The sequence below is a fragment of the mitochondrial genome of Gadus chalcogrammus (assembly GCF_026213295.1).
Source record: "Gadus chalcogrammus mitochondrion, complete genome".
NCBI lineage: Eukaryota > Metazoa > Chordata > Actinopteri > Gadiformes > Gadidae > Gadus > Gadus chalcogrammus.
The window spans coordinates 1-16571 of record NC_004449.1 but is presented as its reverse complement, the minus strand read 5'-3'; the positions used below and the strand labels follow the sequence as shown (position 1 = coordinate 16571).

Here is a 16571-nt window from a genome sequence, read left to right as displayed (position 1 = left end):
AAATTTTAATAATTTGCAATAATGTAATAACAACAAATTTATACATTATTGGCCATATTTTGATAAAAAAAACTCAGTTCTAGGGATTTTCCTGTTTCCGGGGGGTTTACAGGATTATTAGCAATCTCAGGAGAACTGGGGGGAGGGGGGGTTTACGCTCATAAACAAAGGGGGTAAAGTAGAGATATTAGGGACTCATCGAGAAAATTTTCAGCCTTATGCCCATGAAAAACCTTAATGTAATTATTCTTTATGGGGACCTAAAGAAATAATTTTATATATCTATAAACCGAGGACAAGCTCCACCTTGTCCGGCGTCGACGCTCTGCACTGCTGAAATGTCAAATGACTTGAAGAAAAAAAAAGAAACCCGTAGCCCATTAGAAAGAACGCCCGGCATGGGGAGTGATTATAGTATATATGTGTATAGACATTAAGAGATGGACAAAAGTGCAAATTATGAGCGATTGTCAAGCAATGGACCTGAAGCTAGGCAGAATAGCCAGGAAACGTGTTACGGGATGTAGGTCTTCGATATGTGCTCCTCACCTTCATTGGACAGTTTGCCTTAGCAAGGAAAGTCCGGTTATGTTTACAATTTCTTGCACGAAATTCCATAAATTGGTTAAAATAACCATATTTGTTCTATAAATATATTGTTGTTTTATCCTGAATGTTTGATTTTTCATGATTATTTCTCCTTGTATGGTTAAGTTAATTAATGGTGATTATACATATGTACATAAAATAATTTATTAAAAGAAATAATGTTTTTAGGACATATTATGAAGCAGTAAAAAAAAAAAAAGGAGGGGTAAACTCAAGCGATAATCAATATTTTAAAAAGGGCGGCGATGATTATTAAGTGATATTCAGAGGGTAGTTTAATTTAGAATTCTAGCTTTGGGAGCTAGTGGTGGGAGTTAAAATCTCTTCTCTCTGAGTGGTATTTTTACCATGGGGCAGCCTCCGGTAGCTGATAATTATGGGGCGTCATCCGGTAATAGTTAGATGTAGCACTAGGGAGGAATTTAGCCCCCGGCCTCCGGCTTACAAGGCCGGCGCTCTATACTGAGCTACTAGGGCAGTTTCATTCAAGGGCCTTATTTTCAGTTATTCCTGCAAGGGGAAATAAAACTAGGAATAGGGAGAAATATAGCACTGATGCCACTTGTCCGATGATAATGAAGGGATGTTCTACAGGTACGCCTCCAATTCATGTAAGAACTAGTATGTCTGCAACGAGAACCCAGAATAGTATTTGGGTGAGAGGGCGAAATGTTAAACCTCGTTGTTTTGAAGTATGGAGAAAGGGTACAACCATAAGGACTAGAATGGAGAATAGGAGTGCAAGTACACCGCCTAGTTTATTAGGAATAGAGCGTAAGATGGCGTAGGCAAACAAGAAATATCACTCGGGCTTAACATGAGGAGGGGTAACGATGGGGTTAGCAGGCGTGAAATTATCTGGATCTCCAAGCAAATTAGGTGCGAAAAGGGCGAGGGCGGTTAAGCCCAGAAGTATTACAGCAAAGCCAAGCAGGTCTTTGTACGTGAAATATGGGTGAAAGGGAATTTTGTCTGCATTTGAGTTGATACCTGTGGGGTTATTTGAGCCTGTTTCATGAAGAAAAAGTAGGTGGAGTATTGTAAAAGCAGCAACAACAAAGGGGAATAAGAAATGAAATGCAAAAAATCGAGTTAAGGTAGCATTATCTACTGAGAAGCCCCCTCAGATTCATTGAACTAAGGCATCACCTACGTAAGGGACAGTAGATATTAAATTTGTAATTACGGTAGCTCCTCAGAATGATATTTGTCCTCAGGGAAGAACGTAACCTACGAAAGAGGTCATTATTACTAAAAGGAAAAGAACAACTCCGATGTTTCATGTCTCTACAAAAAGATAAGAGCCGTAATAGAGACCTCGGGCAATATGCATGTAAAGACAAATGAAAAAGAAAGAGGCACCGTTAGCATGTATATTTCGAATTAGTCAGCCGTAATTTACATCACGACAGATGTGAACTACGGATGAGAAGGCTGTTTCGATATCTGAGGTATAGTGTATGGCTAGAAATAGTCCTGTTAGAAGTTGAGTAATTAAGCAAAGGCCTAGAAGAGAGCCGAAATTTCATCATACTGAAATATTGGAGGGGGCGGGGAGATCAACTAATGCGCTATTAGCAATTTTTAGGATTGGATGGGTTTTCCGAAGGCTGGCCATTAAGGTTCTTGTAGTTGAATAACAACGGTGGTTTTTCATATCATTAGTCCTGGTTAAAATCCGGGCAGGAATTATGGCGTATATTATATTGACTCTTTTAATTGGGATAGTTCTTGGTGTTATTTCGGTAGCCTCAAACCCTTCCCCGTATTTCGCTGCTTTAGGACTAGTCTTAGTAGCAGGCGTAGGGTGTGTGGTGTTAATAGGGCACGGAGGGTCTTTCTTGTCCCTTGTGCTTTTCTTAATTTATCTTGGGGGTATGCTTGTTGTATTTGCTTATTGTGCAGCTTTGGCTGCAGAGCCTTATCCTGAAGCTTGGGGGGAGTGATCGGTATTAGGATCTGTGTTAGGTTATTTACTATTAGTTGTAGGTGCAGGCTCTTGATTTTGGGGAGGGTGATATGAGGGGATGTGGGTGCCTGTAGATGAGTTAATTGAATTTTCTGTTGTGGCTGCAGATTCGGGTGGTGTAGCTTTAATATATTCTTTGGGCGGGGGACTACTTGTAGTAAGTGCCTGAGTTCTCCTATTAACACTTTTAGTAGTACTAGAATTAACTCGGGGCCTGGCCCGGGGAGCGCTGCGTGCCGTTAGGTGGCGGAAATAAGAGTAACTAGAACAAGGGTTATAAGGAATAGGGTTAGGTAGGTCTTAATTAACCCTTGTTGTATGTTGCTTGTTGCAGAGGCTAGAGGGGTGGTAGCATTAGCAATAGCTTTGGGGCCAGTTTTTTCTAGTCATGTCTGGTCTACTATTTGGCTAGCAATTTTTTGTCCTAGAAGGAGGCTGAGTTGAGGAACTTGGCGGTGAATAATTGCCGGAACAAATCCCAAGGATGTAGAGAAGTGGTGTGGAGTTCGTAGAGGTGTAACCTTAAATTGTTTGCTCGTTAGAGTTGCTAATTCAAGTGCGGTTAATAATCCGAGAACTGAGACAGCCAAAGCTGCAAGTTTTAGTTCTGTAGGTATTGTTAAAACAGGTGTTTTGAAAAGGTTAATATTAAGTATCACTAGTAGGCCTCCAAAGATACTACCTCATGCTAAGCGTTTGAGGGGGTTAATTACTGCTGAGTTGTTTTCATTAATTGGGGAAAGGGGTAAAAAGCGGGGTGTGCCTATGGTAACAAAAAAGATGACTCGAAGGCTATAGATAGCAGTAAAGGAGGTGGCGATAAGTGTTAGGGTAAGGGCTCAGGCGTTTACGTGAGATGTGTTTAGTGCTTCAATAATTGCATCTTTGGAGAAGAAGCCTGCTAGGAAGGGGGTCCCCGTTAGGGCCAGGCTTCCCACGGTGAGGCAGGAGGAGGTAAAGGGGGCTAAATGATGAAGGCCGCCCATCTTTCGAATATCTTGTTCATCATTTAGGCTATGAATAACTGAACCAGAGCATAAAAATAATATTGCTTTGAAGAATGCGTGGGTACAAATATGAAGAAAGGCTAATTGTGGTTGGTTTAATCCAATAGTTACTATTATTAGACCCAGTTGGCTAGAGGTTGAAAAAGCAACGATTTTCTTGATATCGTTTTGGGTTAAAGCACAAGTAGCAGTAAATATAGTGGTTAAAGCCCCAAGGCAGAGACAGAGAGTTAGTGCAGTCTGATTATTTTCTATAAGAGGACTTATCCGAATTAGGAGAAAAATTCCTGCTACTACTATTGTGCTAGAATGAAGTAGGGCAGACACTGGCGTTGGGCCCTCTATTGCGGCTGGCAGTCATGGGTGAAGACCAAATTGGGCGGATTTACCAGTTGCAGCCAAGATTAAGCCGAGAAGGGGGAGAGTTATATCCAAATCCTTGCTTAAAATAAATATTTGTTGGATATCCCAGCTGTTAACGTTAGTAACTAGTCATGCTATACCTAGAATTAAACCGATATCCCCAACTCGGTTATAAAGAACAGCCTGAAGGGCTGCGGTATTCGCATCTGCCCGGCCGTGTCATCACCCAATTAGTAAGAAAGATATGATTCCAACACCTTCTCAGCCAATAAATAGTTGAAACAGGTTGTTAGCAGAAACTAAAATTAATATTGCTACTAGAAAGGTTAGAAGATATTTGAAAAATCGATTTATGAGGGGGTCGGAGTGCATATATCATGTGGCAAATTCTAAAATAGATCAAGTGACATACAGGGCGATAGGGATAAAAATGATAGAATAGTGGTCGAATTTAAAGCTTAAGGTAATATCTAGGGTAGTTGTGACTATTCAGGTTCATGAAGAAGTTACAGCCTCTATGCCTGTGCTTAAAAAAAGAGAAAGGGGGGCCAAGCTAATTAAGAAAGCAGATTTAACTGCTGTTTTTGCATGTGATGAGGCTCAATCATTATTTAATGGTAGGGATGTAAAGGTTACTAAAAGTGGATAAAGAAGAACAGCAAATATTAATAAAAGGCTTGAAGTATATATTAAAGTTGTAGGGTGCATAGCTGCTACTTGGAGTTGCACCAAGAGTTTTTGGTTCCTAAGACCAACGGATGAGCTATTATCCTTTAGGAGCTTCGAGCGAGCCTTGGGGTCTAACCAAGGAGGTGATAGTTAGCAGTCTTCATTGCCGTCGGGCCTCTCTCGGTGGATTAGAGGGGTTCAACCTCTATTTTTAGAATCACAATCTAATGTCTTGGTTAAACTAAATCTACAGGCAAATCAGCCTCATAGAAGGGCGGGCTTAAGAATAATAAGTAAAAGGGGGATAAGATGAAGGGCTATTAACAAGTGCTCTCGTGTGTAGGAGGGAGGGAGGGCGAGTATATGTTGAGGCAGAGGGCCTCGCTGACTCATCAGAAATATGTACAGTGAATAGGCAGCTGTAATTAAAGTTCCAATCCCGGTAAGAACTAGAGTTCATGCAGACCAGTTAAACAGGGAGGTGAGAATTATTAGTTCCCCCATTAGATTAGGAAGAGGGGGAAGAGCGAGGTTAGCCAAGCTAGCAATAAATCATCATGTGGTCATAAGTGGGAGAGCAATTTGAAGTCCTCGGGCTAAAAGTATTGTCCGGCTATGAGTTCGTTCGTAATTGGTATTAGCAAGACAGAATAAAGCTGATGAGGCTAGGCCATGAGCAATTATTAGAATTAAAGCCCCTGTAAATCCCCAAGGGGTTTGAATTAAAATTCCCCCTGCTACTAAACCTATATGACTAACAGAGGAATAGGCAATTAGGGACTTCAGGTCAGTTTGGCGTAAACAGATTGAGCCCGTTATGATTACACCTCAAAGAGCAAGAACAATGAAAGGGTAAACTATTTCTTTGGAGAGAGGGTCAAGCACAATCATCAGTCGTATTATTCCGTATCCGCCCAATTTCAGCAGAACAGCAGCAAGAACTATTGAGCCTGCAACAGGTGCTTCTACGTGGGCTTTAGGAAGTCAGAGATGTATACCATAGAGGGGCATTTTTACTAAGAAGGCGATTATGCAAGCAGCTCATCAGATTTTACTACCGAAGGGTATTAGTAGAAGGGGCTTAGCGTAGGGGATAATGAGTAGTGATAAAGTTCCTGTGCTGTTTTGGAGTATGAGGAGTGCAACTAAAAGAGGTAGAGATCCTGCCAATGTATAAAATAAAAAATAAGTCCCTGCATTAAGCCGTTCTGTTTGATTACCTCAGCGGGTAATTACTAGAAGAGTGGGAATTAAAGTTGCTTCAAATATAACATAAAATATAATTATTTCTGTAGCGCCAAAGGCTAAAATAAGAAAAAGCTGCAGAGTAGCAAGAAGGGTGATGTATATACGTTGGCGGTTTATAGGTTCTGACGAGAGATGATTTTGACTTGCAAGGAGTATTAGTGGAAGGAGTCAACATGAGAGTACAAGTAGAGGTGTTGATAAGGGGTCTGTGCCAATATATGAGTTAAGGGCAGTCCATCCGGTATCTGTAGTATTATTTAGTCAGGTAATACTGCCTAGGGCAATTAATATGCTTTGCGTTAGGGCAGTGGGTCATAGTCATTTACTTGATGTTAGTCAGGTTGTGGGGAGAAGAAATAAAGTAGGAATTAGGATTTTTAGCATTGTAGAAGATTTAAGGCTTGTATGTGATCTGTCCCGTGTGTTCGGGCTGTGGCTACAAGTAGGGCTAGTCCAGCACTTGCTTCACAAGCGGAGAAAGCGAGTATGAGTATGGGGGCAGTTGAACAGCCAGTGGCATCTAACTGCAAGGACCAGAGGGAGAGTGCAATAAATAGGGCAAGTATTATGGCTTCTAAACAGAGAAGGGCAGAGAGGAGATGTGTTCGATGAAACGCTAAGCCTATTAAACCTAACAGAAAGGCTGAGGAAATTGAAAAGTGAGTGGGGGTCATTAGGCAATTGTGGACTTTAACCACAGACTCTTGAGCCGAAATCAAGTATTTTACTTAGACTAATCACCTATTCAGCTCATTCAAGGCCTCCTTGAAGTCATTCGTAAATAAGTCCGAGTGTTAGTAAGGCTAGTACAGAGGTTGCTCACATAAATGTCAAGGTTGGGTTACTCAGTTGATCTCCTCATGGAAGGGGAAGTAGAAGTGCAATTTCTAGATCAAAGAGAAGGAATAAAATGGCGATTAGAAAAAATCGTAGGGAAAAGGGGAGACGGGCACTGCCTAGAGGATCAAATCCGCATTCGTAGGGAGATAGCTTTTCGTAGTCAGGGCTTAGTTGAGGCAGTCAAAATGAGACTACGATTAGAATTAAAGATAAAGCCGAGGCAATAAGGATAACTGTTGAGATTAAGTTCATTATCTTTCCTTGGACTTTAACCAAGACCGTGTGGTTGGAAGCCACTTATACTCCTTAGTACTAGAAAGATTATGAGCCTCATCAATAGATTGAGATATATAGGAAAAGTCAGACAACATCTACAAAGTGTCAGTATCATGCTGCTGCTTCAAAGCCGAAGTGGTGTTCGGATGTAAAATGATAACGAATTTGACGAAGTAAACACACAGCTAGGAATGTTGAGCCAATAATTACGTGGAGACCGTGAAAGCCAGTAGCAACAAAGAAAGTTGAGCCATAGACTCCGTCAGCAATTGTGAAAGGTGCATCATAGTACTCTAGTCCTTGAAGGAAAGTGAAATAGAATCCTAAAAGGATTGTGAGAGTAAGGGAGTGGATTGCTTGCTTTCGCTCGCCCTCTATAATACTGTGGTGAGCTCAGGTTACTGTAACTCCAGAGGCTAGAAGAACTGCAGTATTTAATAGGGGGACTTCAAATGGGTCTAGGGTAGTAATGCCTGTAGGGGGTCAGCAGCCCCCTAGTTCAGGGGTGGGTGCAAGGCTTGCGTGATAGAAGGCTCAGAAGAAGCCTAGAAAAAAGAAGACTTCTGATGTAATAAATAAAATTATTCCATATCGAAGGCCTTTTTGGACTGGGGGAGTGTGGTGACCTTGAAAGGTCCCCTCTCGGATAATATCCCGCCATCATTGATATATTGTTAATAAAAGAAGGACTGTTCCTAAGGCTATTAGGGTTGTTGAATGAAAATGGAACCATACGGCAAGGCCAGATGTCATCAAAAGTGCAGCTACTGCGCCTGTTAGGGGTCAAGGGCTGGGGTCTACTATGTGGTATGCATGAGCTTGGTGGGTCATTAAACGTTTTCTTGTAAATAAAGGCTTAGTAAAAGAATAAATACGTAGGCTTGAATTATTGCAACGGCTACTTCAAGCATAGTGAGTAGTAGAAGGAGAACTGCTGTAAGAATAGCAACTGCAGGTATTATTGGTATGAGAACAAACACTGCTGAGGAAATTAGATGAATCAGTAAATGACCTGCTGTGAGATTAGCTGTAAGCCGAACGCCTAAAGCGAGAGGGCGAATGAATAGACTAATTGTTTCGATAATAATTAGAATAGGAATTAAGGCTGTGGGGGTGCCTTCTGGGAGGAAGTGGCCTAGTGCATGAGTTGGCTGATTTCGTATACCGATAAGGACAGTTGCTAATCAGAGGGGAACAGCTAAACCTAAATTAAGAGAAAGTTGTGTTGTAGGGGTGAAAATGTATGGTAATAAACCTAACATATTTAGAGTGAGTAAAAACATTATTAGTGAGGCAAGAAGAGGGGCTCATTTGTGTCCTCCTACATTTAGGGGTAGAAAGAGTTGGTTAGTAAAGCGGGCGATAAATCATCCTTGTAGAGATACAACTCGATTGCTTAGTCATCGGGAAGTGGGCGTGGGGATTAATAGTCAGGGCAAAGCTAAAGCTATTAAAATTATTGGGATTCCGAGGAATGAAGGGCTAGAAAATTGGTCAAAAAGGCTTAGTGTCATGGTCAGTTTCAGGGGGCAGTTTTAGGAGTTGTTATACCTTGGGGAGAAGGCTCATTTGGGAAAGTATGTGCTATTACTTTTGGGGGAAGAATAGTTAGGAAAATTGCTCATGTAAACATGAAGATTATAAATCAGGGGGCGGGGTTTAACTGGGGCATTTCACTAAGGGTGGTTGGGAGTCACCTGCTTCCAGCTTAAAAGGCTGGTGCTTAACCCATATTAGCTTCTTAGTGAGGCGTCTTCAAGTATTAAAGATGATCATGATTCAAAGTGTTCTAGAGGAACTGCTTCGACTACGATAGGTATAAAGCTATGGTTTGCACCACAAATTTCTGAACATTGTCCGTAGAAAACTCCAGGACGGGAAGTAATAAAGGCTGTTTGATTTAGACGTCCAGGTACTGCGTCTATCTTAATTCCTAGGGCTGGGACTGCTCATGAGTGAAGGACATCTTCTGCTGAAATTAGGATTCGAATTGGAGATTCAACTGGGACAACCATGCGATGGTCGGCCTCTAATAGCCGAAACTGACCAGGGGCTAAGTCTTGTGTGGGGATTATATAAGAGTCAAAGCCGAGATCTTCGTAGTCGGTATACTCATAGCTTCAATATCATTGGTGGCCCATTGCTTTAATGGTAAGATGTGGATCATTAATTTCGTCTATAAGATAAAGAATTCGTAATGATGGGAGTGCAATTAAAATAAGAATAACAGCTGGGAGAACTGTTCAGATAATCTCAATTTCTTGAGAATCTAGAATATATTTGTTGGTTAATTTAGTGGAGACTATTGCGACAATAATGTAAAGTACAAGAGTACTAATTAAAAATACGATTATTAGGGCGTGATCATGGAAGTGTAGTAACTCTTCTATTACGGGTGATGCCGCGTCTTGGAATCCTAGTTGTGAGGGGTGTGCCATACTAGCTTTCGCTAAGGCTACGCGGGGATTTAACCCACAATTCTGCCTTGACAAGGCAGTGTGATATTTCACCAGTAGCCCATGAAGAAAGTGACAGAGTGGTCATGTGATTGGCTTGAAACCAGTAGATGGGGGTTCGATTCCCTCCTTTCTCGGGCTAGCGGGTTTGAATTTGGACGAATGCGGGTTCCTCAAATGTGTGGTAGGGAGGGGGACACCCGTGGAGTCACTCAACGTTAGTTATAGTTATTTCAACTGCTATTACTTCCCGTTTGGCAGCGAAAGCTTCTCACAGAATAAATAGGAATATGATTACGGCCATAAGGGAAATTAGAGAGCCGATAGAAGAGACTGTATTTCATAGTGTATAGGCATCAGGGTAGTCTGAGTACCGTCGTGGTATTCCTGCAAGACCTAGGAAATGCTGGGGGAAGAATGTAAGATTTACACCCACAAATATTACTCCGAAATGAATTTTTGTTCAAGTATCATGAAGTGTATAGCCTGTGAATAAAGGGAATCAATGCACAAAGGCTGCTATAATAGCAAAGACAGCTCCTATAGATAAAACGTAGTGAAAATGGGCTACTACGTAATATGTGTCATGGAGCACAATATCTAGGGAAGAATTGGCTAGTACAATTCCTGTTAAGCCCCCAACTGTAAAGAGGAAAATGAAACCTAGGGCTCAGAGTAGGGGGGTTTCTCATTTAATTGAGCCTCCATGCAGAGTTGCTAATCAGCTAAAGACTTTTACACCTGTTGGAATGGCAATAATTATAGTTGCAGATGTAAAGTAAGCACGTGTGTCTACGTCCATCCCAACTGTAAACATGTGATGGGCTCATACAATAAAGCCGAGGAGGCCAATAGCCATCATAGCTCAGACTATACCCATGTACCCGAAGGGTTCTTTTTTACCTGAATAGTATGCTACGATATGGGAAATTATTCCGAATCCGGGTAAAATAAGAATATAAACTTCGGGGTGGCCGAAGAATCAGAATAAGTGTTGATATAAAATGGGGTCACCCCCTCCAGCAGGATCGAAGAAAGAAGTATTAAGATTACGGTCAGTTAGAAGTATTGTGATACCAGCTGCTAAGACGGGGAGAGATAGAAGTAGAAGCACGGCTGTAATTAGTACTGCTCAAACAAATAGGGGTGTTTGGTACTGTGAAATTGCTGGAGGTTTCATATTAATAATTGTGGTAATAAAATTAATTGCCCCAAGAATTGATGAAATCCCTGCTAGATGAAGAGAGAAAATAGTGAGATCAACAGATGCCCCAGCATGAGCGAGGTTTCCGGCTAAAGGTGGATAGACAGTTCAGCCTGTTCCAGCCCCAGCTTCTACACCAGAGGATGCTAAAAGGAGCAGGAAAGATGGGGGAAGAAGTCAGAAGCTTATGTTATTTATTCGAGGGAAAGCTATATCTGGGGCACCGATCATTAGAGGAATGAGTCAGTTTCCAAAGCCTCCAATTATTAGTGGTATTACTATAAAGAAAATTATTACGAAAGCGTGCGCTGTAACGATCACATTATAAATTTGATCATCACCAAGAAGTGCACCAGGTTGACTGAGCTCTGCTCGAATGAGCAGGCTTAGGGCTGTTCCGACTATGCCGGCTCAGGCACCAAATACGAGATAAAGGGTGCCAATGTCTTTGTGATTGGTCGAGAAAAATCAGCGGGTGATTGCCACAGGTAGGGTGGCTGAGTAAGCGGTGGATTGTAACCCCACATACAGAGGTTTGAGTCCTCTTCTTGCCAAGTTCTGGAGTGTTACCACGTCAGATTGCAAATCTGAAGAAGCAGACTTACAGTTTGCCGGGACTTTCCCCCGCTTCCCCGCGTTACAGCGGGGGAAAGTAGACAGATGCTCGCTGGTTTGAGTGCTTAGCTGTTAACTAAGAGTTTAAAGGATCGAGGCCTTTCTGTCTAGAAAAGGTCTTAGCTTAATTAAAGTATTTGTTTTGCATACAGAAGATGTGGGGTAATGTCCTGCAGATCTTATCAGGGGCTGGAGGATTTTCACCTCCGCTGAGGGCTTTGAAGGCCCTTGGTCTAGTTTATCCTAAGCCCCTAAAGGGACAATAAAGCTAAGGTTGCCGGGGCTAGGGGTAAGAGCATAGCAGAGATTGTTGCTGAAATAGCGAGGGGCAAGGTAGATGCTGTTGTTTGCAGCCGTCAAGGAGTTGTTGCATTGAGATTATTAGGTGAAATAGTTAAAGTTATTGCGTAGGACACCCGGAGATAAAAGTAAAGGCTTAATAGTGCACTTAAGGCGGCAATTGAGGCGGTCAGGGGGATATCCTGTTTTGTTAATTCTTGAAGAATTATTCATTTAGGCATAAATCCAGAGAGAGGGGGGAGACCTCCTAAAGAAAGAAGAATTATAGGGGTAATTGCTGTGAGGGCAGGAGTCTTAGCTCATGAGGCAGCCAGGGTATTGACTGTGGTAGAAGAGTTAGTCTTAAAAATTATAAAAGTTGAGAAAGTTATAGGAATATAAATAACTAAGGCTAGAAGAGCTAGTTGTTGATTAAATTGCATGACAAGGATTATTCAGCCAAGATGTGCAATTGATGAATAAGCTAAGATTTTACGTAGTTGGGTTTGGTTTAATCCCCCTCAACCTCCGACTAGTGTTGAGGTTACACCTAGAAAAGTAATTAAGCTAGAATTTACTGGCATAATCTGACACATTAGGATAAAGGGTGCTAATTTCTGTCAGGTGGATAAAATTAGTCCTGTTGTTAGGTCAAGCCCTTGAAGAACTTCTGGTAGCCAGAAGTGTACTGGGGCAAGACCTATTTTTAGGGCTAAGGCCATGGTGAGCATGGAAGCTGGGAAAAAGTGAAGGTCGAAGTTAATATCTCATTGGCCGGTAATCCATGCATTTGTGGTGCTAGCAAATAAAATTAGGGCAGCTGCAGCTGCTTGAGTAATAAAATATTTTGTTGTAGCCTCTACTGCGCGGGGGTGGTGGTGCTGTGATATTAGAGGAATAATAGCTAGGGTACTAATCTCTAGGCCTATTCAGGCTAATAGCCAGTGGGAGCTTGCGAAGGTAAGCGTTGTACCTAGGCCCAGGCTTAATAAGAGGATAGAGAGAATAAAGGGGTTCATTAGCAAAGGAAGGAATTTAACCAACATGTTCGGGGTATGGGCCCAAGAGCTTATTTTAGCTGACTTTACTAGAAAGTGGTGTAGTGGAAGCACTAGGAGTTTTGATCTCCTGAGGATGGGTTCGAGCCCCCTTTTTCTAAGGAGTTGAAGGGACTTTAACCCTTATGATTCACCCTATCAAAGTGGTCCTTTACTTCAGGCACAACTCCGTTAGGCATGGGGTGGAAGTCCAGCGCATGCTGTCGAGAGGGATAGATGTCAAATCACTAGTGCCAAAGTTAGAGGTAAAAAGTTTTTTCATACCAGGTGTATTAGTTGGTCATAACGAAAACGTGGGTAAGATGCTCGCACCCAGAGGAAAACTACAGATAAGAGGGCTGCTTTGGTTATAAGAGTTAATGATGTAAATTCGGGCATTGTGGTGGAATAGGAGGAGCCTAAAAATAGTACAGTTGATAGCGTGTTTATAAGGAGAATGTTAGCGTATTCCGCTAAGAAAAATAATGCGAAAGGGCCTCCTGCATATTCTACGTTAAAGCCGGAAACGAGCTCAGATTCTCCTTCTGTTAAATCAAAGGGGGCCCGATTTGTTTCCGCTAGTGTGGAAATATATCATATGGCTGCTAAGGGTCATGCTGGGAGGGCGAGCCATGTTGCTTCTTGAGTTGTACTAAATGTTTGAAGTGTAAAACCACCAGAAAAGATAATTACGCTGAGTAAAATTAAGCCGAGACTTACTTCATAGGAAATAGTTTGAGCAACAGCACGAAGGGCCCCTACCAGTGCGTATTTTGAATTTGAGGCTCAGCCGGAGCCTAAAATCGAGTAAACGGCAAGACTTGAAAGGGCAAGTACAAAGAGAATACTTAAATTAAGATCAGCTACAGGGAAGGGCATGGGTATAGGGGCTCAAAGTGTTAGTGCAAGAGTTAGTGCAAGAACTGGGGCAAAAACGAAGAGGAGAGGAGAGGAGGTTGAAGGCCGAATGGGCTCTTTAATAAATAATTTTACACCATCAGCGATTGGTTGAAGGAGTCCGTAAGGGCCAACAATATTAGGCCCTTTTCGTAGCTGCATATAGCCTAAGACCTTACGTTCAAGTAGGGTTAAAAAAGCAACGGCTAGAAGAACGGGCACCATATAAATGAGCGGGTTGAGGATATAACTAACCACGATATTGGTCATAGTTAGAGAGAGGACTTGAACCTCTGTAGAAAGGGCTTAGGCCTTTTGCACTGTCCGGGCTCTGCCACTCTAACACACCCATTCTTTTTGGGGTCTTTTTAAGCCCCCTTATCCGCTTTATTGGGTTTCAGCGGTTAGGGGAGGGGCGTGCTTTTGGCATAGGCCCCCTTTTTCCGGTCCTTTCGTACTGGAAAAGAGCTTGTCATAGATAGAAACTGACCTGGATTACTCCGGTCTGAACTCAGATCACGTAGGACTTTAATCGTTGAACAAACGAACCCTTAATAGCGGCTGCACCATTAGGATGTCCTGATCCAACATCGAGGTCGTAAACCCCCTCGTCGATATGGGCTCTGAGAGGGGATTGCGCTGTTATCCCTAGGGTAACTCGGTTCGTTGATCGGTTATACCGGATCAGAAAAGTCAGAATTTCTGTTACTTGGAGTAGAGGCTCTGAGTATTAGGGATAATATCCCCGGTCCACATGGGGGTTGTGTTTTACCCCGCGGTCGCCCCAACCAAAGACACTTCAGTAAATATCACTAAGTTTTTTCTGTTATTTTAGCATGTTAAACGTGACTTACTTTAGGTCTAAAGCTCCATAGGGTCTTCTCGTCTTATGTAATTATCCCCGCCTCTGCACGGGGAGGTCAATTTCATTGACTGGAGATGGGAGACAGCTAAGCCCTCGTGATGCCATTCATACAGGTCTTCATTTAAAAGACAAGTGATTACGCTACCTTCGCACGGTTAAAATACCGCGGCCGTTAAACTTATAGTCACAGGGCAGGCGGGACCTCTTATATTTTTGGAGCAAGAGGCGATGTTTTTGGTAAACAGGCGAGGCTTGTGTTTGCCGAGTTCCTTCCTTCTCTTTTAGTCTTTCCTTTAGGCACACCTGTGTGGGGTTAACGATACAAAATAGGTGTTTTTCTTGTTTATTTGACCTATTACCCTCTGGGTTTGGGGTCGATTAATAGTCGGTGGGAGGTCCGTTCCGACTTACACATGTGCTAGGAGAAGAATTAAATTCTTCTTATTACTCATTTTAGCATAATTATTCTTATGGGGGCATAAGACAGCCTGGTAAGGGGCAGGGAGGGAGATGTAATATCAGTATATGAGGATATAGGCTAATTTGAGCTTTAACGCTTTCTGATAAGATGGCTGCTTTTAGGCCCACTTAATTTGAAATCCTTGGGTAATATGATCTTGGGTCACCTGTTAAAGTTGTTTCTTCTATCAAAAGGGCTGTACCCCTTTTGATTAACGCCTTTAGTTTCCTTAATCAATTTTAGCGTAAGCATGGGTGAGGGGGGAAAGACTTAAAGGGCTGAACTCCTATTCATTTCACAGGCAACCAGCTATAACTGGGCTCGGTAGGTTTGTCACCTCTACTCAAAGCTCTTCCCACTCTTTTGCCACAGAGACGGGTTTGCCCTTTATAGGCTGTCTTGGAGTAGCTCGCTCAGTTTCGGGGTTACAAACTAAAGGGCTCTTTGCTTGTAGTTTTCTTGCTAAATCATGATGCAAAAGGTACGAGTAGAAAACTCTGCTGCTTGGTGCTTAAATGGTTTATTTCATTTCTTTTTCAGCGTTCCCTTGCGGTACTTTATCTGTTGCTCTTTTCTCCTTTTCTGTCGCCCATACTCAGGGGGTAAAATGATTTGTTTAAGTTTATTATGAGTTTTTAAGTCCATAATAGTAAAATTTTTATTTTTGAGGCTAGCTGTTAGGCATCAGGGCAGTCCGATTTGCACGGACGACTTCTCGGTGTAAGGGAGATGCTTTACTAACTTGGCTATGCTCTGGTTCATCCAAGCGCACCTTCCGGTACGCTTACCATGTTACGACTTGCCTCCCCTTATTATAAAAAGCATTTTAGGTAATATCTAGGGTTTATTTGGAGAGAGTGACGGGCGGTGTGTGCGCGCTTCAGGGCCGTTTTCAGCAGGGCACTCTAGTCCCTACTTACTGCTAAATCCTCCTTCAGGTAATTTTTTTCAAATTACAATTCGTATTCTCTATAGTAGAGAATGTAGCCCATTTCTTCCCACCCCATACGCTACACCTCGACCTGACGTTTTTGGCTTTGCCATTTATGCTTACTATTTTCCCTTCACAGGGTAAGCTGACGACGGTGGTATATAGGCGGGGAAAACAAAGGATGGTGAGGTTAAACGGGGGTTATCAGTTCTAGAACAGGCTCCTCTAGGGGGGTCTAAAGCACCGCCAAGTCCTTTGGGTTTTAAGCTATTGCTCGTAGTTCCCAGGCGGATGGTTTGGGTATAAAACCATCAATGTTAACGACCATACATAGTGGGGTATCTAATCCCAGTTTGTTTTATGGCTTTCGTGGAATCGGAGGTTTTAGGGCAACTTTCGTGATTGTTCTTCGTGACTTCGGATGCGTATAACTGCTTTGAAGCTGTTCGGCCATATTTTCTCTTTTTTTCTTAACCACGCTTTACGCCGTTTTTCATCAATTTGGGCCTCTCGTATAACCGCGGTGGCTGGCACGAGTTTTACCGGCCCTCTTCCCCTTAACTAAGTCAAGCTTTCACTTATGGCTTAAATTTTATCACTGCTGAATACCCGTAGGGGTGTGGCTGAGCAAGGCGTTATGGGCTAGTAAACTATTAGATGTGCCTGATACCTGCTCCTTAATTCCGGGTAGGACATTAAGGGCATTCTCACGGGGAGGCGGAGACTTGCATGTGTAAATTAGGGTACAATTGATAGTAAAGTCAGGACCAAACCTTTGTGCTTTCGGGACTTTCTAGGGCCCATCCTAATATCTTCAGTATTAAACTTTAATTAAGCTACGATAGC

General features: G+C 42.4%; 13 protein-coding genes across 13 annotated transcripts, besides 25 other annotated features; 1 reads left to right on the top strand and 12 right to left on the bottom strand. All coding sequences in view use genetic code 2, as the record gives it.

Annotated features, from left to right (window-relative positions):
* Nucleotides 1–850: a D loop.
* A 23-nt stretch (nt 851–873) lies between these two features.
* Nucleotides 874–943, top strand: a tRNA (tRNA-Pro).
* Nucleotides 944–1015: 72 nt separating this feature from the next.
* Nucleotides 1016–1086, bottom strand: a tRNA (tRNA-Thr).
* Nucleotides 1087–2227, bottom strand: CYTB (cytochrome b). Its single transcript has one exon. A coding segment is annotated over exon 1 (1141 nt).
* A 4-nt stretch (nt 2228–2231) lies between these two features.
* Nucleotides 2232–2300, top strand: a tRNA (tRNA-Glu).
* Nucleotides 2301–2822, top strand: ND6 (NADH dehydrogenase subunit 6). Its single transcript has one exon. The coding sequence runs from the start codon at nt 2301–2303 to the stop codon at nt 2820–2822; it is 522 nt and encodes a 173-aa protein (NP_758804.1).
* On the bottom strand, nt 2818–4656 carry ND5 (NADH dehydrogenase subunit 5). Its single transcript has one exon. The coding sequence runs from the start codon at nt 4654–4656 to the stop codon at nt 2818–2820; it is 1839 nt and encodes a 612-aa protein (NP_758803.1).
* Nucleotides 4657–4729, bottom strand: a tRNA (tRNA-Leu).
* A 2-nt stretch (nt 4730–4731) lies between these two features.
* Nucleotides 4732–4799, bottom strand: a tRNA (tRNA-Ser).
* Nucleotides 4800–4868, bottom strand: a tRNA (tRNA-His).
* ND4 (NADH dehydrogenase subunit 4) lies at nt 4869–6249 on the bottom strand. Its single transcript has one exon. A coding segment is annotated over exon 1 (1381 nt).
* ND4L (NADH dehydrogenase subunit 4L) lies at nt 6243–6539 on the bottom strand. The gene has a single exon. The coding sequence runs from the start codon at nt 6537–6539 to the stop codon at nt 6243–6245; it is 297 nt and encodes a 98-aa protein (NP_758801.1).
* Nucleotides 6540–6608, bottom strand: a tRNA (tRNA-Arg).
* ND3 (NADH dehydrogenase subunit 3) lies at nt 6609–6957 on the bottom strand. The gene has a single exon. A coding segment is annotated over exon 1 (349 nt).
* Nucleotides 6958–7027, bottom strand: a tRNA (tRNA-Gly).
* Nucleotides 7028–7812, bottom strand: COX3 (cytochrome c oxidase subunit III). Its single transcript has one exon. A coding segment is annotated over exon 1 (785 nt).
* ATP6 (ATP synthase F0 subunit 6) lies at nt 7812–8495 on the bottom strand. Its single transcript has one exon. It carries the CDS (start codon nt 8493–8495, stop codon nt 7812–7814), a length of 684 nt encoding a protein of 227 aa, NP_758798.1.
* ATP8 (ATP synthase F0 subunit 8) lies at nt 8486–8653 on the bottom strand. The gene has a single exon. It carries the CDS (start codon nt 8651–8653, stop codon nt 8486–8488), a length of 168 nt encoding a protein of 55 aa, NP_758797.1.
* Nucleotide 8654: 1 nt separating this feature from the next.
* Nucleotides 8655–8728, bottom strand: a tRNA (tRNA-Lys).
* COX2 (cytochrome c oxidase subunit II) lies at nt 8729–9419 on the bottom strand. The gene has a single exon. A coding segment is annotated over exon 1 (691 nt).
* A 13-nt stretch (nt 9420–9432) lies between these two features.
* Nucleotides 9433–9500, bottom strand: a tRNA (tRNA-Asp).
* A 3-nt stretch (nt 9501–9503) lies between these two features.
* Nucleotides 9504–9574, top strand: a tRNA (tRNA-Ser).
* Nucleotides 9575–9576: 2 nt separating this feature from the next.
* Nucleotides 9577–11127, bottom strand: COX1 (cytochrome c oxidase subunit I). Its single transcript has one exon. The coding sequence runs from the start codon at nt 11125–11127 to the stop codon at nt 9577–9579; it is 1551 nt and encodes a 516-aa protein (NP_758795.1).
* A 1-nt stretch (nt 11128) lies between these two features.
* Nucleotides 11129–11195, top strand: a tRNA (tRNA-Tyr).
* Nucleotides 11196–11262, bottom strand: a tRNA (tRNA-Cys).
* A 32-nt stretch (nt 11263–11294) lies between these two features.
* Nucleotides 11295–11367, top strand: a tRNA (tRNA-Asn).
* Nucleotides 11368–11369: 2 nt separating this feature from the next.
* Nucleotides 11370–11438, top strand: a tRNA (tRNA-Ala).
* A 1-nt stretch (nt 11439) lies between these two features.
* Nucleotides 11440–11509, bottom strand: a tRNA (tRNA-Trp).
* Nucleotides 11510–12554, bottom strand: ND2 (NADH dehydrogenase subunit 2). The gene has a single exon. A coding segment is annotated over exon 1 (1045 nt).
* Nucleotides 12555–12624, bottom strand: a tRNA (tRNA-Met).
* Nucleotides 12624–12694, top strand: a tRNA (tRNA-Gln).
* Nucleotides 12694–12763, bottom strand: a tRNA (tRNA-Ile).
* A 1-nt stretch (nt 12764) lies between these two features.
* Nucleotides 12765–13739, bottom strand: ND1 (NADH dehydrogenase subunit 1). The gene has a single exon. The coding sequence runs from the start codon at nt 13737–13739 to the stop codon at nt 12765–12767; it is 975 nt and encodes a 324-aa protein (NP_758793.1).
* Nucleotides 13740–13813, bottom strand: a tRNA (tRNA-Leu).
* Nucleotides 13814–15478, bottom strand: an rRNA (l-rRNA).
* Nucleotides 15479–15550, bottom strand: a tRNA (tRNA-Val).
* Nucleotides 15551–16503, bottom strand: an rRNA (s-rRNA).
* Nucleotides 16504–16571, bottom strand: a tRNA (tRNA-Phe).